The sequence below is a fragment of the Blennius ocellaris genome, assembly GCF_963422515.1.
Source record: "Blennius ocellaris genome assembly, chromosome: 6".
Classification (NCBI taxonomy): domain Eukaryota; kingdom Metazoa; phylum Chordata; class Actinopteri; order Blenniiformes; family Blenniidae; genus Blennius; species Blennius ocellaris.
Window position 1 is genome coordinate 28,414,372 of NC_137655.1, and position 17,683 is coordinate 28,432,054.

A 17,683-nucleotide genomic window follows, 5' to 3' on the forward strand; every position below is an offset into this window, starting at 1 on the left:
ATTATTATATTATTATATATGATTGTTGTTTAAAACCTTCAATTAAGAATATTCCGTTCTGTTGACATCACACTAACATTTGAATTTTAACATGATTAACCCTAACGTGAACGAATGGTGATACAAGTTTTTTTTGTTTTTTTTTAAAGCATCATGAAGTGCTGAGATGGAACTGACAGGGGAGTTGTAAGGAAGTTTCTGGGAATGTGATGAAAGCGGTGGTGGACAGGACTTCCAGCTCGCTGCTTTGTTGCTCCCGGAGTCTGTTTCTTTACCAACAAAGTGTTTGGAGTGTATGAAAACATGTCGGTTTAAAAAGTTAATCAAAGCTGTATTACACAGCCGTCTGTGGCGGGTTCAGGTTGAGAGACTTAAACCTCTTTCTATGAGACTTGTGTGATAAGCAGCTCCCAAAGCGTCTAATCAGACGATGTTTATGCTCTCCAGAAGTCATCAAATTATTACACACTTGTCATAAATGGATGAGGCATGTTGCTTCTCTTCTACATCAGTTGAATCACCAGAAACTGGCACTTATCAGTCTTTTATGAGTTCTCTTGAGTGAATTCAGATGGAAACCAGAGTTCACGTCCTGAACCTCACACACACACCCTAGAATAAAGACAGATCTTGACTTATTTTTAGAGCTATAAAAGAAAGATGACTTCTCCATGAACCAGAATCATGACTCAAGATGATTTAACAGGTGATTTCATTACAGTTGAGACTTTGGTGCTTTTTGTAGAGCTTCCTGAAGCTTCATGAGTTTGGCCAGGCCTCAGCCTCTCTCACCCTACTATACAGTCTATTGGTTTCCATTATGTCCCTCCCGCCCTATACATTTAATCATCTTCCTGTGTCACTGTCCAAACTCATTTCATGCCTTCATCCTCTCCCTGCATCCCTCATTTAACCCATTGAATATGTCCCCACACCCATAAAATAACTCATTATATCACAGCCATCCTTCATTTCATTCATTCATTCATCTACCCCCCACATCCCTTACTTCACTGGTTCACTCATTCCCTCTTTCAAACACAAATGGGACGTCACTGTCAATAAAAATTCTTTTGCCATTTATTGAAGGTATATTTTCTTTCTTGCATGTCACCTTGAATATGGGAAATGTTTAACTGCCTTTTGTTAAATGAAGAACACATCTTGTTTAGAACCATGGCTTAAATCAAACAATCAAGATGATTAAAAGTCCCATATTGTGTCAAATTCACTTTCTAATGGTTTAGAACAGTAAAGGTTCTCCATAGCCCATGTATGATGAAGAAAGTCTGTCATCTGCCTCACTTGCTCCCTTTTTAGCGAATGTGTGCTTATACAGGCTAAACACAGATGTTCTCTTCATGATGTCATGAGGGCAAATAATCCCTCCCTCTGCTAGTGTTTTGCTCAAAGACACATATGTATAGATGATGGAGGGGGGGGGGGGGGGCTTGAACCAACAACCTTGCAATTGGAGGAAAACCCTAACTTCCCATTCCTGAATACCTTCCTTCCTGAATGAAAGGACGTAATCTGCTCATCTTCTTTCTGCAAGTCCAGCCTGATTAGATGACCCCAATATTCACCTTCTTCTCCAATTTTCCTCAGTAAACTTACACTGTGGACTGTGAAACATAACGGAGCTGGGAGCAGACAGACCACAAACAGCCTTGGTTTCTCAATATAACACTACAAAACAATGCTGCTGCTACTCTAAATGCCCACAATTCCTTTCAATGTTAGCTTCTTGTGGCTGTAGGCTGTGAACACCACAAACAAGCACTACAAAAATAAGAGCACATCTCCCACATGAGTGGTCCAAGGTTGTTTGAGAAAAACAAAGTTCACTCCCATTTCCAAGATGAGCAAGGAACCATTGTAACACAATGTGGACAATATTCAAGCAACCACAACATGCGAAAATATAATTTCAGAAAAAGGTGAAAAAGTGTATGCCTACCTGTATGAGCGACATGTTACTGAGGTCCAGTCTGAAGAGGTGGTTTCTGGATTGAGGAGAGATAGAGAGGACACCGTGAAAGTCTGGTCCTCATCCAGGAAAGTGTAATTACCAATGCAAAGGAAACATTAGAGAAGAGCTGCCATCAGCCTTGTACAAAGAACATTAAAGACCATGTTGTAGCTAACAAACAATCTTAATTCATTGTTTTCAGTCTCATGTGAGCCTGTGTATTCTAACATTAATGAACGTTTGTATGTATTTGGCTTTTAACAAGGTCACAATGGAAAAAGGCTGAGCACAAATCATTTCATGACAATATGGACACATATAACCAAACTGGAATGACGTATTTCTTTCAATTCCATCCCTCCTGCCAAAAATCCAAAGCTTAACTTGGTCCTGAGAGCCTCAGCAGAGCACTTTAGAAGCGTCATTATCCATAAACCGCACAGTCAGAAAGGGTATCACATTCTCAGTAATGTGCTCTGTGGGGTGAGAAAGCTGAGTGGATTTACAGTTTCTTACCTGGCACCAACAATAAGCTCATTCCTAGTCAGGTCAAGGGTGAGCTGGGAGTAGTCTCTCACGCCAGGGTGGGAGAAAGTGGAAATCCATGGACTGAGCGCTACGAAGGAAGAAAGATAGAGGGGTTAGAAAAGGCTAAATCCCATCAGGAGATGGCATCTATAAACAAAGCTCCTAAAGCAGAGTTTAGTTTATAACTGCACCAAGAACATTTGTTTTTTTATCTGTTAATAAACGAGGTGGCAATTATTTCTTAATCCATTATCTATACCACGTTTATCTAACTTAGGTTGTGTGAGCCGATCCACACCAACAGGAGATGAAGAGCAGGGTGCACCCTGGAAAGGTCGCCAGTCAATCACAGAGACACAGTCACACACAGGAGACAACAGTTAATTCAACTTTTATTTGTTATTGCTCAAAGAAGCCAGCAAAACTCTGAACTAAGAATTGCACCCAAGGCAAGAATGCTAAACACAACAGTGATAACCTCATATAATGACCCTTTAAAGCTGGAAATGGCCCAGCAAGCCTCATGTCGGCTGTTAACATGTTCGCCTGCTGACGGCTGCCAGGACGTCTTCATTGGAGGCAGGTCCCGACGTGTGTAGTGCAAGCATTAGCGTTAGTGCTGGCTTTGTAGAGATGCTAAGACCTTCGTCTCCGGCAGTGCCTCCCTCATTTTGTCTACCTTTAGGCCTTGTCATCTTGCTTCCAGCTTGGGTGTTCACTTAAAATATGTTGAGTGGTCCTGGAGGGTCACAGCCCTGCACGGTTTTAATGTGTCCTCACATCAACACAGCTGGCAGCAATGGCTCATTATCAAGCTTTCTATGGAGCCTCATATTGAGAACACAGGTGTGTTTGAGCAGGGACACATTGAAAACATGCAGGGCTGCGGCCCTGGAGGATCAGGGTTCCCTACCCAATTTGGAGTGATGTAAAGATGAAGTTAAGTTGGAGATCCCAAAAACAAGTCTACTCCATTCCGAGACCCTACTTCCCCCCTGTTGGCCAGGTTTAAACGGCACTGCAGCAGCACTCTGGAAACTCAAATGACCTGTTTGTTTGTGATGTTTTAACAACTTTGAAAGTACTATGGTTAGTAATGGGATTGTAAAGTTGTAACTGCAGTTGAAGACGGCGGAAGGGAAAGCTCCCCACTCTGTGACTGTCTCCTACAGAGAAGGACAAAAGTGTCCAGGCATCATCGGACACAACAATCCTGATCCGAGCTGACATCCGGACAAACACGGCTCCGTGTGGTGCACGGCGCTCAGACCTCCGCACGGTTTGAAGCTGGCATTTACAAATCAAAATATCAAAGCGCAGAGCAGAGGGGGCCGCCTGCCGGGGCTTTTAATGTCACAGTGAAAAGTGCAGGAAAAGAGCATTTCTCTCCTCAATGCCGATGTGCAGACGTATAAACTGATTTCACCACATGGGAGTTTGTACTGCATAAAGGGATTTGTCATATTTCCCAAGCCGCATACTGCTTCACAGTAGTTTGGGGGGGGGGGGGGGGGGGGGGTTCAGATTCCTTTAACTGCATTGTAAATCTGTGCTTAATAGACTCAAGACTCAACTGTTTCTACAAATAACATACTAAGAACACCCACAGTTCCCTCCATTGTAAACTAACTCTTAAATATACACTGTGTTAATCTGGTATATTCCAAAAAAAGATTTAGAAAACTTTGTGACTTTGTAAGATGGGTAGGTTACCATCATAATTCAAAATATATGATTTAAAGAAATGAAAGTCCATCCTGCTTGTGTTCAGACGGCACTCAGTCTGCAGCAGAGGACCACGGAGCTGCATCCAGACCGATTCGTGTTGCCGCTTTGATGCCCACCAGAGTGCAGGTGGCATTTTCACACCTCCACTGCTCCGCTGGTGTTCAGTCCCACAATGAGATGGAACTGAACTAAAAACAGCAGGTGTGAAAAGAGTTCCAATGGTGGACGTGCAGGTAATTCCACACAGAGATGGAGGAAGATGATCTGCTTTAGCAGTGAGATGAGATGAGATGAGATGAGATTAGATGACTAGAAAAAAAAACAATTAAAAAGGGTGTAAAAACACAGTGCACAATTCCCATATCATAAAATTGGACTGAGGCAAGTCACTCCACAGCTCCGGGACAATGACTTCCAGTCACTCAGCCCAGACTACCAGACTACTGTAATACCCTTAATGTCAGTACATCTTAAAGAAAGAAGGCACACTTTATTCATCTCCTCTGTATTTAAACCATCCTGTTCATATTTAACTTGTCAGCAATCGGATTCAACCCTGTGACCTCCAAACACAAGGCCACCAAATCCTCTATATTAAGATGTTCAACAAGCTTTTCCTCTGCTGAAACAAATATGCAGTACCTGTTATGGTACTGCATAAAGCTTATGATAATAATAGAATGATGCATGCCTAATTGTATTAACAAAATCTCCAGGCTCATCGAGATAAGACAAACAAGAGCACAGCACTCAAATTGAGGTTCCAGAGAAACACTCTCACTGTTAAATATTAATAATAGACATCACGTGCCTCATTGTGTGATTATCGGGGATTTAATCACAGTCAAAGTGTTTTTAAGTCTCAGCACCGCTCTGATGCCATGCAGATTCTGCTAATGCCCCCCTCCTTTTCTCTCTCGCTATAAATATTTATACTGACAGCACATGCATATAGATTGTCTCCATTCCTCACACCCCGATGCTTCTATGGTTTGACTATATTTGACATGTGTATCAGCCATGCAAGACCGGTACGAGGAGGTGGCGAGCGGAGGCCATCTGCGCATCACTCTGATTAATGGCTGCAGGAAGCTGGGGGGGGGGGGGGGGGGTTTAGAGCCAAGATGTCATGTAAACAGACATGAAGTTGATTTAAAGAAATCCAACACGAGCCAGGGTTTGCATTGTTAAACAGAGTGATAATGTCTGTCCAATAAATGGAGGCGATGATTCACACACATGCTTGAAGGGTTATTACATTTCTTTAAACACACACTGTATTAACACAAGCAGAACTCAAAAAGGTGTTGGTACAATAACAGGAGGCATTAGCTGTATTTGCTGGCAGAAATAAACCAAGATGGTCTTGATATTTGGGATCTTCCTCTCTTGGTTTTCTTTTGCTCTAACACCATTTAAACTTTAAACCAAATCACCTGTAGAGGCAGAAGTTCAACTCAAACAAAAGAAATGTCAGAGAGTTGTACAGCTGGTGAAATTTACTCCTTTTGAGCAATTTCCACAATTCTCAACTGTGCGGTATCTGGAAAGTAGGTGGAATTTTAATAAATCTCTCTACTCAACACATTTACTTTGAGACAGCTGAGACCGATGACATGAACACTTTGAGCCTGTCAGAGAGTGCGCACCATTAACTCTGAGCAATTACTTTTTTCTTTCTGATGGTCTCTGATTGCTGCCATTAAACCATTGTAAAGTGCAATGCTACATTGGAAGAGGCCATTGAAGCTTTTCATTAACCCGCTTTATACTTGCAAGAACTTGAGTTTGAAGCACAATGACACCCAACCACCCTTACACAAAGAAAATATATTCTAAAATATATTTAATGTCAATATATTGAATTATTTAGTATTCTGATTTATTGGTTAATTGAAAAGTTTTAATAAAGTTAATCTCTGTCTTTCAACCTGATTCTGAATCATAATTAAGTGACAAAAAACAAAACAAGCATGCATCTAATAAATTGTAATATATTTTCACAGATATTACAAAATATCATTGTTCTGTCAGGGTACCTGCTTCCCTCATGTTCGTTATGTCATGCAAATGCCACATAGAAAGACCCAGATGGTATTTGAACCCAGGACTCTCTTGCTGTGAGGCAAGAGCGCTAACCACTGCACAACGTGTGGCCAATATTTGAATTGTTCTCATGTTGCACCAGCCAGGAATCGAACCCGAGCCTCCCATGAAGCCGGCAAGAGTTCTACCACTGGACCACTAGTGAGGATTTCCTATAGTTGTTGTTTCTTCCGTTGCGCATGGTAAGGCCCTGTCTCTGTGTCGACGCTGCACCACCGCCATAGTGACGTTATTCTGCATTTGCTCACTAAAGACAATCAGAACAATGTTTTCCTCCATGAGTCCCCAGTCCATGTTCTCCTGGGAACTGGTACAGTCACTAAAATAACAATCGAACATGGTAGTTTTACTTTGACAGTCACCGTAATACCAATCCAACTTGGTAGTGTGTCCACTAGTGTTCTCCCATTGTTAATGTTTAGAGCGTATTGTTGTCTGGTTGCATGTGTTGATCACATCACTGATCTTTCCATTACCGGGCAAAACACACAGAGAAAGATTGATGCAAAACAACAGTAGCTCTTCAAAATCATGTAGCAAGCTGCTTTATATCAGATGGTCATCCTCGCACTGACCAATGGGTTTGGGCCCCCCACAGAAGTCCTTTTCTGTGTCACCATGCAACATACCAAGCACCTTGGACAAGCTCCAGAAATCCAAGACGATGTTGTTTGAGGGGAAGAAATGACATATTGTGTCAATAAAGCAAGCACATTAAAACGGCACATGACATGAACCATAAAGCAAGAAAGTGCTGAGGAGAAAAAAGATAACAAGAGAATTAATTCCGTAATTTCTACGGAGGCATTCTGCCACTAACAGTAAAAACAGGAGCAGTTAGTGTTCAGTTCACAGAGTTTAATGTTGTGCATAAATCACTCGACATTTTCTTACAGAGCATTAAGCATGTATAAACTCCAAATCCCAAATATCTTCTCAGGAGCTAAGTTTGATTTGGAGCTTGTGAAACTTGTTTAGCTCACGACAGTGCGGGGCCTTTCACTGGCCGACATTTATCCTGCTGCTTACAAGTACTTTTATACGCACTGCTCAATGCTTCGACTCATAACCATCTGTCCGGGTGGAGTTAAAAACAAAACAAAACAAGGAACAATGAAACAGAATAAATGTAATATCCTCAAGCACCACTTGATGAATTATCAGTCTTTCTTTCTCCCACTTCTGTAGTCATCAGGCAGATGGATTAATGCATTGCCTGTGAGTGCCAGGGGAATGAGGACAGTGGCTGTGACATTCGTCTCAACCTTTTCTGTCTTTCTTCTCAACACAGCCAGCATGTGACGGAACGGAGCCCCGACCGACGGGAGTCTGGTTAACTCTGGAAAATGCCAACATATGATGGAGATTAGTGGCAGGGAGCACAACAAACAGAGGATAACAGGACGCAGTGGGCATATGGTTCGATCTGTTTATCACATAAACCCTGATGGAATTTCATATTCCTTAGACTTCAAGATGGGGAGAAAAAAAAGTTTGATAAGGATCCAATCTCACATTCATCTAATCCCTTGCAGGGATTGTGGAGCTAGAATATCAGACAGTGTCAGCTATTAAGAGCCAAGGCACACCTTCAAATATAGATGGCATATTTTAAAAGAGAGGTACATTTAGCAGGTGTTTGATGAGGCCTCTCAAGACAAAATGTGTTTCAAAAGGTGTAGAACAGAATATTTGAGATGGAGGTGCCATTTTCTACAATTTGTTGAAAAGTGGAGTGACTCTTAACGGAGTCGCTCCCAGATAAAAGCATTCAGAGCATAGTATTGCAGGTGGCATTTAGTCCTGGGAAAGCAGCTCACTGCACAATCCAGTCCAGAAAGTTTGTCGAATGACTTCAGGCTTAAAGGACTGATCAGTTTCATGACTTTATAAAAGTGTCTTTTTCAGCATACCCACAAGCTTGCTTCTCCTGTTGACGTAAGTGAGCTCCTGTAGTTTCATCAATGCTGCATTGTGGGTTGTTACAGGAACGTCTCACTAATGATTGGACTTGGTGAAGGAAAGACTCCAGAGCTGATTTAATGCTTCATGGATAATTGGTCCAACAACTCAATAAACATGCAAACAATACAATCAAGAACAGTGATGTGAATATTCTATTTTAGATATAGGACAGAAGTCTGAAACCCGTGGCTCCAGAAACATACATGAGAAATTAAGATTAAGAATTAATTTATTGGTACACTGCATATCTGTCATGTTCAGTATATGGAACAACCGAGACAAGGCAGATAAAGAATCTAAAGCACTTGCAAGATTTAAAAATATAAATAAAACCAGTATACTATTAAAATATAAAGAAATCGCATCATACCACTCATGTAAGAAAACTCTGATATGACTATTTTGATATATGATATACGTATATTATCTGATATGTAACTATTTTGCATGAATAAAGAATCTAAATGTGGTTTGAGAGATTGCACAGAAACCAAGTGAACATGGAGCATCCTGCATCGTCCAGCTGGTCGTCAAGGAAACATGAAGAAGCAGTTGCGAACATGAAAAGTAATTATGATGGGCTAGACTTAAATTTTGGTGCGAAAGGCTTTTTGACTTGCCCGCAGGGTGTTTTTGATTTGCAAAAATGTGTTTTATTAGTAAACGTAATAAATCAATTCATCTCCAAAATAGAATTCACCAAATTTTAGGACGAGTGGAACGTTTTAGATCAGGGGTGTCAGACACATTTGAGTTCAGCCGGTGAAACAGTGCCCAAGTAGAGTCTCCATTCCATTCACACGGGCAGAAAGAACACGTCTGTACTGGAGATCCAACCAACTCTGCCGTGTTGCCTCCTCAACACCAGTCTTCTTCAGGTGGTTGTAGAACCTCGACTACACATTCACCTCAAGTGTCACGATTAAACCGGCAGCTGCTTTTCAGTTTAACCGAAGAGCCACTCGAAGCCTTCGGCCTCAAGTAGTGTTCAAATCAATGAGGTACAGGACGAGCTGACGTTCTGCCTCAGTGCCCTCCGGTCAGCCGTGGCTTCCACTTTCACTACATCGCCAAGCCTGGTTCGTTCATATGAAGAAAATCGACAAAAACCAGTCACTTTCGCAGGTTTTTGGCTTTTAATTTAAAATCACAGGCATCAATGACAGTTATAATCCATCCATCATAGCAGTTTTATTCAATTTAAAGCATGTGGATTACACTTCGCCACATCAACCTACTGTTCTCCAGGATTTGAAAAGTTGTACATTGATTTAAAGGAAATAGAGAAACAGGGTACTGAAAATCAACTGTATGCAATATCAGATCATCTATTATATAATTTTTCATGTCAGGTGCAGTCAAATAAAAGTAATATTTTATTCCCGCTGCTCCTTTCCAGTCATTGAGGTGTTGCTTTGAAAATGTAGAGTTCATTAATGTATTTTGTTTCCACTGTGATGGAAAGAACTAAATTAATAAACAAAATACAATAAAATAAAATGCAGACTGAAATGGCACAAAGAGCAGGAGGCGTTATGGAGACTATCGTGAGGAAAGAAATCTCGCAGCCAATTATTCACCATAAATAAATAAATAAATAAATAAATAAATAAATAAATAAATAAATAAATAAATAAATAAATAAATAAATAAATAAATAAATAAATAAATAAATGCAAACTCCATCGACTGAGCATGAACTATTTACAACAGCCACGTGCAGAAGCAGTTTCACAAAAGTTGCATTTTATCCCGTTTCCATGGTGACAGAGTTGGAGCAGTTTTCACAAAGCTGGGTTTTTATGTAAACAGATGCCCCGAAACACTTTGAAGGTTCTGAGTTCAATAAACTGTTAAAGATAAAGGAAAAACATACAAACATTTGTTTAAAAAGTTAAGTAGAAATAAAATGAGTTTAACAGAGCGAGTCAAACTTTCCCCTTCGATAAGTGATAGAAATCCTCTCAGACCACAAGAAAAGCGCAGGCAGAGGACGGAGCTTTGATGACCTTTAAAAACAAATTATATATTTCATTGCATGTCCTCACTTTCTCGCTCGCAGTGTGAAAGCTCCCGCTCACCTGAAATATCCCACAAAGTGTCGGATTCTCCCGTCATTAGTATTATAATCAGACAGCGAGCTGATTTCTCCCCTCCAGCTCTGCACTGTTTAATGAGCTTTGAATGACAAATACTATACTAAAGATAGCTGACTATCATTTACCGTTGGGGGGGGGGGAGACAATGTCTCGCTCATGAAAATACAACTCAGTGGAAGCACAATATTAGTACATGACTTCAGGGCAGTGAGGTTGATCCAACATTGTTAACAGAACGGGTCATGTGACTCAACTGCAGTTGGTGAACGAAGTCAATTATCACACATATGAAGGCATTTGGCCTCCGTTCAGCTCAGCCAACATAATAATAAGTGTGTTCAGAGAAATACACAGGAAGGAATCATTTACATAAGATTTACATTTAAATTTCTACTGAGTATAATTTTAGCTTCATAGCGTGTGTGTGTGTGTGTGTGTGTGTGTGTGTGTGTGTGCGTGCGTGTGTGTTCTCTCAAAGTGCAAAAAACATGGATAAAGGTGTGAATGTGTGAAAAATAACAGTAACCCATTTGGACAGCAGCATTTCAAATGAATACGCAGTGTTTGGCAATGTTTTGAAAATTCTGTTCGTTTATACAGAAATGTGGTTTCTATTGAGGGACCACTCGTTGACACTGATGGTTGTTTTTGTAATGAAACCATACACACACACACAAACACATCAAGGTGCTAACACACACATACACTAAAGTGCTCACACACACACACACACACTTTTTGGAAATGTTCCACCTTGGGAGCCATTTTTAGAAAATCGCTCCATTGTAATCAGATTCCCAAAATGCAAAAAACATTTTGTGTTTCTACTTGAAAGCTCGAGTGTGACCTGCAGCCAGCTAGAATTGGCTCCTTTGGCCTTGAGTTGGATTTTTTTTTTTTTATGCAAATCAAACTAAACCGGCCCCACACATTTTGTTTTGGGGACTTTTCAGCAAAAAGTTTATTAGCATTTCTTTTTACACAACTCACACCTTATCTGGCCATAAGTCCTTGAAACATGCCCCCCCCCCCCTTCCCATGCATGACTGTCTCCTACCCGTCACCCATGTCCGGTTCTCCGCTATCTCCCCGAATGCAACTTTCGATTTCCACTGTGTCTGACTTGCAGAAGCCGATAGTTGGAGATATGCTGCCCTGCGTCATTGGAGCTCAACTCTCCCTTTATCCCTCCACTGTCTTCCTTCCCTCCTCCCACCCGCCTCGACCCAGATAGAGCAGAGATGTCCCGGTGGGAGCCGGGGGGAGTCGGGGACTGAGCGGCCGGCTGGAGGAATGGAGCCGGGGGCCAGGAGGCTAATAGCCTCTCAGCCGGTGACCGGTAAAGATGTCCGTGTGCCTCTTTCACAGAACCAGCGGTGGAGCAACATCCAAAGTTGCTGACAGCTCCACTGAGCTGGAGCTGTGTCATAAAAACTGAGAGAAATGTGAGCAGTACGGTCAGGGACAGTGAACGGTGGACACACGCTCTGCAGTCTGCTGAGCACCAACAAGAAAGAGGAAATACTGTGTTCGCTAAAAAAAGGTCTAATAATCTGATCTGGGTTCAAACACAGAATGCAAGCATTTTGAAAGTGACACATTTTACTATTCCACACAAAATATAAGTTCAACAAAACTTTTGAGAAATTATGTCATTGACTTATTACAATTACTCTTCCTGATTTTTGTTGCCTGGGTTTCAAAAAAAAAAAAAAGAAATAGAAAATATTGGTGCATAAGACGTGCAAACCATCTGAATTCTTCTTTATTTACATTTAACACAGGCGTATGGAAAAACCACAAAAAACATCATAACAAATAGGGAATTTCAAATTTCAAATAGTCATTTCAAAAAAAAAAAAATCAGGATTTCACTTCTTTAGTCACATGATCGTTGACACCTGGTTTGAAAAAAGAGAGCAGAAATAGTGCTGGAGAACAACAATACCAATGATGAAGAGTGTTTTCTGTTTTTTAACATCGTGTGGATGAATGTTTATGTCGGTAATTTAACTAATGACCGTCGAGAATATTCGCCCACATTTAATTTTTTTTTTTCAGCAGTATGAATAACAGTTTATATAAATCTCTGAAGAGGGCTCTTGCTGAAATGTCAGCTCATGGAAAACAGTCTGCAGCACATATGAATCATTCTTAAGTAGTCTTTCTTTCACTGCAGATTCCCCCTGTGTTTCCGTCTGCATAATATGTACTGTATAATAGGCAGAGGTGGAAGGATTACATTACAAATCCCTGTAAGACAGTAAAGTTTTACATATTTTCTTTTGCATAAGAATGTGATTTAAAGGTAAAAATAAGTATTCACATTACAGCAATGAGGATTTCATGTTGCTGAGTGTGTAGTGGTTAGCACTGTTGCCTCACACTAGGAACATCCTCATATCATTTCCGGGTTGAACTAGGTGGAGATTGTAATTTATTCCTGCATTCAAAAAGACGTGAGTGTATGTGATTGTTTTCCCCTGACCTATGCAGAGTGCAGCCCCTTTACACAACGTTTTAAGTGAAAAAGAAAAACGTATTGCATTTTGGGTGCTGGTTTTCACAACAACGGTGCTTGGACCCACTGAAAAAGCAACATTTGGTAAACACTCCAAATCTGTCTCTCTGGAAACAAGTGAAAATGCAATATTCGGAAAACGCTCCGACTCGGTCTCCATGTGAACGAGGGCGAACACAACTTTTCTGAAATGCCGCTACTCCAGCTGTAGTAATTCTGTGCATGCTCAGTGGAGAAGAACAATGTTTCCTCCAGAGTGTCGTGACTTCCAGTGAATATTCTCCTGGGACTGGGGAGTTGCCATACTTCACACTGACCTGGAAAAGCAATAGTGAAGGAGTTTATACTAATATTAAAAATAGTAATGCTATATATGTTCATAATCATTACCACAAGTTTTGTTGATGCAGTTACTGTATGTGATGATGGTTAAAGGAGTGAGGAAAGGGTTAAAACCCATTTGGGGCCATTCCATCTGTTTTGTAAACACAATGGAATTCAAGCCAGACATGAAATGTGTTGGAAAGAGTTAAGAAAGCGTGACCAGTTTCGACCCACCCATGGAGTTCGCAGACTTCACTTTCACAGACGTTTAAAGATTGGCCCCAACATTGTAAATCCATTATCCCGGTGAGGTGCATGTGTGAAGTATCTACAGGGGACGGGAGGAGACAGCACAGACCAAGAAAAGTAAATAGAGCAATTCTCCTGCCGCATTCCACTTTTCACCTAAAGTGGCAATAAAGTCTTTAAATGCTTTGTATTCTCCGATGCTCTTTGCTTTCTCTCGGGCCTGCAGCAGATAGCTTGACATACCATCAGAGTGGAAGAGGCTCGCCTCTGCAGCATGCTAAACTCAGCTCATTCAGCTGCCTGATTGATGGCTGAAAACACACCATATCGCCCATCCAACTCGGCCCATGACTGTAATCATGAATGACTTAGGAAACAGAGACCATTAGCAGTCAGACGAAACGCCTAAATGAAAAACAAGATCAGAAATTCAGCGGATTTGAATGTGGCATCATTGGAGCCCTTAACCTGACAACGTCACAATGAAAGAGATAGAGACAACATGCGCGATATATTTTTCTGCCGATGATCGACGCAGAATAGTTATAGGAAGGGAGAGATGAAGAGAAAGTGAGGGAGGCAAGAAAAGAGTGTGAGAGGAGAAGATCAGAGCAAACAGGGGAAAATGAATGTGGGAGGAGGGGAGATGTGATGGGTAGATAAAATGCTACAGGCAGGCTGGGGGTAAAGAAGGGTATAAAAAGCAACTGGAAAAGACAAGATTTGTGAGGTACTGAAAAACCCATGCTGGTTGTTGCTATTTTCCTGTCTGTCTTTGCAGAACAACATTCCAGTGAAGCACCAACACTGTTAATCCATCACCCAACTCCTCCTGCTCCTCCTCCTCCTGCTCCTGATGAAGGGCAGTGTCGCCCGAGCCAAAGGTCTTATAATCAACCATTCTTTTTCTGCACATACTCTGCTTGTTGCACCACAGGAACCATCTGCTGGGTGGGATGGAGGTACAACTCATTCATTTCTCTCACAAACCAGACATATTCTTTACATGCACCTCTTTACCAGGTTTCAGGATTCATAACATGTTCTACCATCTCTCCCTGAATTCCAAACCAGACACCATATCTAGATTCAGAGCGTTCCAGTCGCTGCCCTCGTGTCACGCTCTTATCAGACCTGCAGTCTTATGCTCTCAGCCACTATCATCCATCTAAATCATGAGCTTGGCGGCTGGTACAGTGTGTGCCTGTGGGTGGAGGGTTTTCGTGATTCCAGTGCTGTATTCCTGCACTGATCTGTGGCGGGGTTGACATAAAACACTGTCATGTCTTCTGGAAGAGCAGAGACACAAACATCGGCATCACCCGCAGTGTTTATAGGCTGCTGTGGCAGAGAAATGCTCTGCTCAACCTTATCTAGACTGCCTTCTGCGTCTCACTTGGATGAGTCTCGATCCTGCTGTGAGCCACAATGTTTACATTTCAAGTCAAAGCTAATCGAAGCTATTTCCATTAGCTTCAATGTTTTTTTGAGGGTTGTGGGATGGATGACCTGTCCAGCATCAACCCTGCTTAAAGCTGGGACCTTCAGGTGAATGAAGTGCTCTGAAAGATGGCTTCATTTTATGAATGGCTTCATTCATCCTATTTGTCTGTTTCGACTTTTTAAATCAAGCTTTTTGCTTTTAGGTGGTTTTTAGGCTTTTGAACTAAATAGACTTCCTGTGTGATGGAATGTGGTGAACAGAAATAGTAGAAAAAAAAATATTCAAAATCTCTAAAGTTAATGACTCCCTGGAGAAGATTGTGGAGTGGTTAACAGTGAGAGAGTCAAATGATTCTATCAAATGATTCCACCTCCAAAAGGACTAACACGACCGAGAAGAAGATGACAAAGATGACCAAAACAACATTGAGGAAAACAATGAAGAAGTGTAGACAAAGAGAATATCAAAGAAAAGAAAAAATCAAAGACGGAAGAGAGAATAAAGAGACAGAGGAAGGATAATAAAGGTGAAGAAGACAGAAGGAGGATGATGGCAAAGAAAACAACAATGACGTGAAAGTCACAACAAATATGTGATGAAACTAAAGACGACTGAGGAGAAATGTTTCAGAGTGTATTGAAGCGTGTTTCTTGACAAGATGAGCAGTTGGTGAACTGGTTATTGTTGTACGAATGATTTGCTGCCGTGGTATGACAAACTACAGTTGGTCTGAATTGGTTGAAGAGTCCTCGGACCCAAAGAGGAAACACTTGAACCCAGAGAATCCAGCAGGGCTTCAAAGCAGATAACATGCTTCAGTGGAAGGACTGACTGAGGACCAGAGGACATCTTATCCCATCAACCTGCACAAACACATACCAACATCCTACAGGAACACCGTGTGCAACCTGAAACCTCCTCGAAGAAACAATACAAACGTACAAATACAAACAAATGCCTCCTCATTACAGGTGCGTACTGGTCTCGCAGGCCCACAGAGAAATCTCCATCCTGTTCCCCTGCAGGTGACTGAGGCAGCGCTCCAGCAGGCCGCTATAAAACGCTCATCAATCACAGCAGCTAATCTCAGGTTCTCACTGGCACTTTCATTGTGCAGCCCTTTTCTATAAGGCTGCCTCCACATAATGCCCCACTCTGCTGCTCTGACAGGCCAGCAGCCCTGCAGCTCCCAGCCATGAGAGCCATTCTTAAGTGGCACGCCTTTGAAGTGAAGCAGTGGAGGGGTTCGGGCTAATCTGGACATCTGGAGGCCTGGTGGGTGAAGCTGGACGAAGGACCAAAGCCCAAAGTACATGTGACCTCAGCACGGCTGTGTGGAAATGAAAATAACTAATTCACTGCATCTGTGGCGTGAAAATCCAATTGAAGAAACTCAAACGTACAATTTCACAGAAAGTTCCACCACAAAAAGGCCGAATCCCCAAAACTTCTTAAAGTCAATGCTCTGTGCCGTTAGCCAGAGCAGCAACAAAAATAGAGTAGAACCAAAGCTCAGACGGAGTTATGAGAGGGAACAAGGGTGAATCTAGCTCCTAAACTAGCTTCAGCCAGCTTTGGGTTGAAGGGGGAGGCTACAACCTTGGGTAACATGGTGAATCCGGGCCAGATCGCAAGTGCATCTCAAACAAGTACTGCCACCTGCTGGCAGTGTGGCGTAACAGAGAAGAATTTCTTTACTTCCGTTTACAAACAACATTTTCAAGTGAAAACACACTTTTATTGTGTTTTCTTTGTCCATTTACATGACGACAGTGCTGAAAGCAAATTAAAATTACAAAACATTTTGAACATGGCTCCCAAGGTAGACATTTTTAAAAATGCTCTAACTCCATGGAAACGGAGGGAAAGGGCAATTCTTGGAAAAACGCTCTGATGTGGAGACGGTGAAAACGCTGCTACTGCACATGCACACCACCACCATAGTAAATGATTATTCTGCAAATGTCTGTGTACTCCCATTGTCAATATTCAGATGTGTTCATATGTGTGTGTGGTTTCATTAAAAAAAACAACCAACAGCACCAACTGGTGGCCCAACTTAAAAACTATATAATTTTCAGCACTGCTGCCATTGCCATGTCAACGACAAACCTCTGAAACCAAAACACAAAAATGATGTATTTTCACTTGAATCATTGTCTTTTAACTTGAGGGTGATGCAGCAGGTAAAAAATACTATCCATACACAGGTAGAACATGCAGACTCCTCACAGAAAGACCCTGAGAAAGCAGATCTTCATTGAAGTAACAGTGTCATCCAGCTCTTTCTCTGTTTCTGCACTCGATCTCTGCCAAAGTTTTTTGGGGAAAAGATTTCTTCGCCCGTCTGGGCAGATGGAACACAAATAACCAGATTCAAAACTGAACACAGCAATTTGTTTACCTTTCATTCGGCCACATCTATCTGTGATTCTGCGCCCCCAAACCGTTGTGTTCCATTTCACGCAGCGAGGAAGACCTTGTTTTTTGGTTCACTGTACAGATGCACTGGCGAGATAGCGAGCGCCATTATTCTACACAATCATTTTTATCTTCTCCCCTCCTCTTGCTTTCTGTTCTTTTATAGATGCTTGCTGACCTCACTGGATGCTAAACTGTGGGCTTTTATTACAGCTGGCACAAGGCTACCTTTATGAAAACACTTTATTTTGTTGCTGAGGAAAGTGGCATGTATGTTTTCCTGTATGGAAAACATTTGATAAAGCGTCACATACAATCATTTCAAA

At 41.6% G+C, this 17,683-nt stretch overlaps 1 protein-coding gene across 1 annotated transcript in view; it reads right to left on the reverse strand.

The window, feature by feature from the left end:
• sema5ba (sema domain, seven thrombospondin repeats (type 1 and type 1-like), transmembrane domain (TM) and short cytoplasmic domain, (semaphorin) 5Ba) overlaps window positions 1-17,683 on the reverse strand; it is a 275,773-nt gene that overhangs the window by 127,203 nt on the left and 130,887 nt on the right. Inside the window, exons 4-5 of the mRNA XM_080498727.1 lie at window positions 2,489-2,588; window positions 1,961-2,006 (exon numbers count right to left, since the gene is read on the reverse strand). Coding sequence (XP_080354853.1) covers window positions 1,961-2,006; window positions 2,489-2,588 — 146 coding nt within the window. The remainder of the gene's footprint in view (window positions 1-1,960; window positions 2,007-2,488; window positions 2,589-17,683) is intronic.